At 37.0% G+C, this 3,006-nt stretch overlaps 1 protein-coding gene across 1 annotated transcript; it reads right to left on the reverse strand.

Annotated features, from left to right (window-relative positions):
* Window positions 1–714: 714 nt before the first annotated feature.
* Window positions 715–1,659, reverse strand: LOC126018236 (olfactory receptor 51I1). Its single transcript, XM_049780380.1, has one exon. The coding sequence runs from the start codon at window positions 1,657–1,659 to the stop codon at window positions 715–717; it is 945 nt and encodes a 314-aa protein (XP_049636337.1).
* Between the last annotated feature and the right edge of the window lie 1,347 nt (window positions 1,660–3,006).

A 3,006-nucleotide genomic window follows, 5' to 3' on the forward strand; every position in this document is an offset into this window, starting at 1 on the left:
TAAGTGTTTAACAGCCCAGACACAGAATAGTCTCACTCATCTATGGGTTTTAAGAAAAATTAAAGACATTTTTGGAACAATCCTCAGAGACAAAGAGAGGAGGGCTGGAACTTCCAGCTCACTTCATGAAGCTCACCACAAAGAGTGATGAGTGCAGTTAGAGAAATAAATACATTGAGAACTATCATTATCACATGAATGAATGAGGGAACTGGAAAGCCTGTCTAGAGTACAGGTGGGGGTGGGGTGGGGTGGAGGGAGATTTGGGACATTGCTGGTGGGAATGTTGCACTAGTGAAGGGGGGTGTTCTTTACATGACTAAAAATTAATCAAAATCATGTTTGTAATCAAGGTGTTTAAATAAAGTTATTATTAAAACAAAAGAAGTGATCTCTGAGTTTCAAAGACATGAATGAACCTTGAGCATGGCCGGGTGTGGCCTAACTCTCCCTACCTCCACCCCATTTAGTTTCCCTTGATGTGTTTTTCTCACTGCTTACCAATATGCTTTATCCACCATTGTTAGAAACTAGTATAAAGATTTCACACAATATTCAATATATATGTATGTTATTTTATTGAATCAAATGCTCTTTTACTAGCTATATAACAGATATCAAGATCCTGGCCTCCTCTTGTTTGGAAATCTTAAAAGTTGATAGTCATTTTTAATAGTTGATTTTGAGAAATTCTCTCAGTTTCAGCAGTCTTCTTCAGCTCTGGGATTTATTAAAAACTTTGAGGATCCCTTTTTGAATCTCTTTTGTCTTCACACTATAGATGATAGGGTTGAGCATGGGGGGTACAAATAAGTAGACATTGGACATCATGACATGAACAACAGGTGGGGCACTTTTCCAGAAGCGGTGGATCATGGAAACAGCAATTATAGGCACATAAAAGGCCAGCACTGCACAGATATGTGACATGCAGGTATTGAGTGCTTTGAGGCGCTGCTCTCGGGATGCAATGGCTAGCACAGCTCTCAGGATCAATGCATAGGAAAGCAGGATGAACGTTGAGTCTACACCATAGGTAAAAATTACCACAAAGAGTCCGTATATGTTGTTAACATGAATATCTCCACAAGCTACTTTCATAAGGTCTGGATGGAGGCAGTATGAGTGATGCAAAACATTGCCCTTGCAGAAAGGCAGTCGTTTCACCAGAAAGGGGAAAGGGAAGAGAGTGATGAAACTCTTGGCAAGGATGCCCAATCCCATAGCCAAGATACGACTGTTGGTGAGTACAGTGGCATAGTGCAGAGGATCACATATAGCTACAAAACGGTCAAAGCTCATAGCCAGTAGTATGCCTGACTCCATGAAAGAGAAACTGTGGATGAAGAACATCTGAACCAAGCAGGCATCAAAACCAACATGACGGTAGTTGAAGCAGAAGGTAGCAAGCACAGTGGGAAGTGTAGAGAGGGACACTCCCAAATCATTGAGAGATAACATAGAGAGGAAGTAGTACATGGGCTGATGTAGAGCAGGCTCCTGAATGACCAGAGCGATGATGCTGAGGTTGCCTACGATGGAGATCAGGTAGAGGATACAAAAAACCAGAGCAACCCAGGCTTGACCTGTCTGCATCCCAGGAATGCCTGTCAGCTGGAGTGTGGCTGGCTGGAAGGGGGTACCATTGAAGCCCAACATGTCAGGAAGGTGGGAGAATACAGATTGGGGATGAGACCAAGAGTGTATGTTGGGGGAGTTCTTCACTTTCTTTCAAACATCCTGTCTCCAACACAAAAGGTCAGAGTTTGAAATTGTTTGCCTATATTAGTTCTTCCCATAATTAGACTAAGAGCACTTTGCAGATAGCAATTTCAGGTCAATTTGTTTTTGAGTCATTAGATTTTACTATCCTTTCTAGAATTTATAGAAACCTTATAAACATGTGATAATTATTTCAGTAATTATATCATGATAAGGGCAAAAAATAAGGTAGAAGTAACCATATAAATATCTACCTCATGCTTACCTTAAATTATGGTATCCCTTCACTTCCTTGCCATATACTGTAGCTTGTATTCTTGAAAAGCCAAAAATTGTATAAACATGGAGAAAGAAATATTAACCAGGATATTATAAATACTTTTAGAGATGACATAAATTAAACCTCAAGAACTCTTAAATTATAGCTTTAATAATCTTTATTCAAACTTTACCTCAACCTCCCAATGCTATGAAGACTCTTGAATCTATCATTATTCCATATGTTTAACTCAGAAATAATAAATCTCAAATTTTATTTTTTTAATTTGGACCACAGATTTATATTTCCCATTTATCTTATTGTATATTTTTATCTTAATCTTACCAATTTTTTAACACTGATTTGTCTTTTTGTTCTTTCATAAGTTAAGTATCTGACATAAAAGATATTATTGCTCCACTTTTATCTTAACCCACTTTCCCACAAGATTAGAATGCTCATTTCCTCTTTGTTTTTCCTTTACAATGTATAGTAAACACCATCATTTGGTAAATTCTATAACCAAACTGGAGTACAGCTCAATGAAACTAAAGAAGCAACCATACCTAAAATTTAAACATATTCATAAAGTTTTCTTAGCTGCTGGTTTCTGAGAAATATATGTCTCTCCTTTTAAAAGCTCAGATCCTCTGCTTTTAATATTGCACTTTATATGAACACTTATAGAGGGCTGTTTATTTTCATTTGTGCTATAAAATATATTTCTCTCTAGTTATCAATTTATATTTTCCCAACACTATATGAAATTTTCTGAAAAAATATCTAGATGCAAAGGCAGGGGAGCCTCTTTATATATAGATTTCTCTGATAAAATTTTCAGATCCTCAGTACCAAGGATTTAATTCTTTTAGAACTTGTCTTCTCACACCTATCAAACTTATTATATTGTGACTTTCATATGTCTCCAAATGAAAGTGACTTCTCCATGGTCACTAGTACTTCTGTCAACAAATATGAACACAATTCTCTCTTAATCTAATGTGGCCTTAATCTAAATGTGGCCT

Source organism: Suncus etruscus, chromosome 9, assembly GCF_024139225.1.
Source record: "Suncus etruscus isolate mSunEtr1 chromosome 9, mSunEtr1.pri.cur, whole genome shotgun sequence".
Taxonomy (NCBI): domain Eukaryota; kingdom Metazoa; phylum Chordata; class Mammalia; order Eulipotyphla; family Soricidae; genus Suncus; species Suncus etruscus.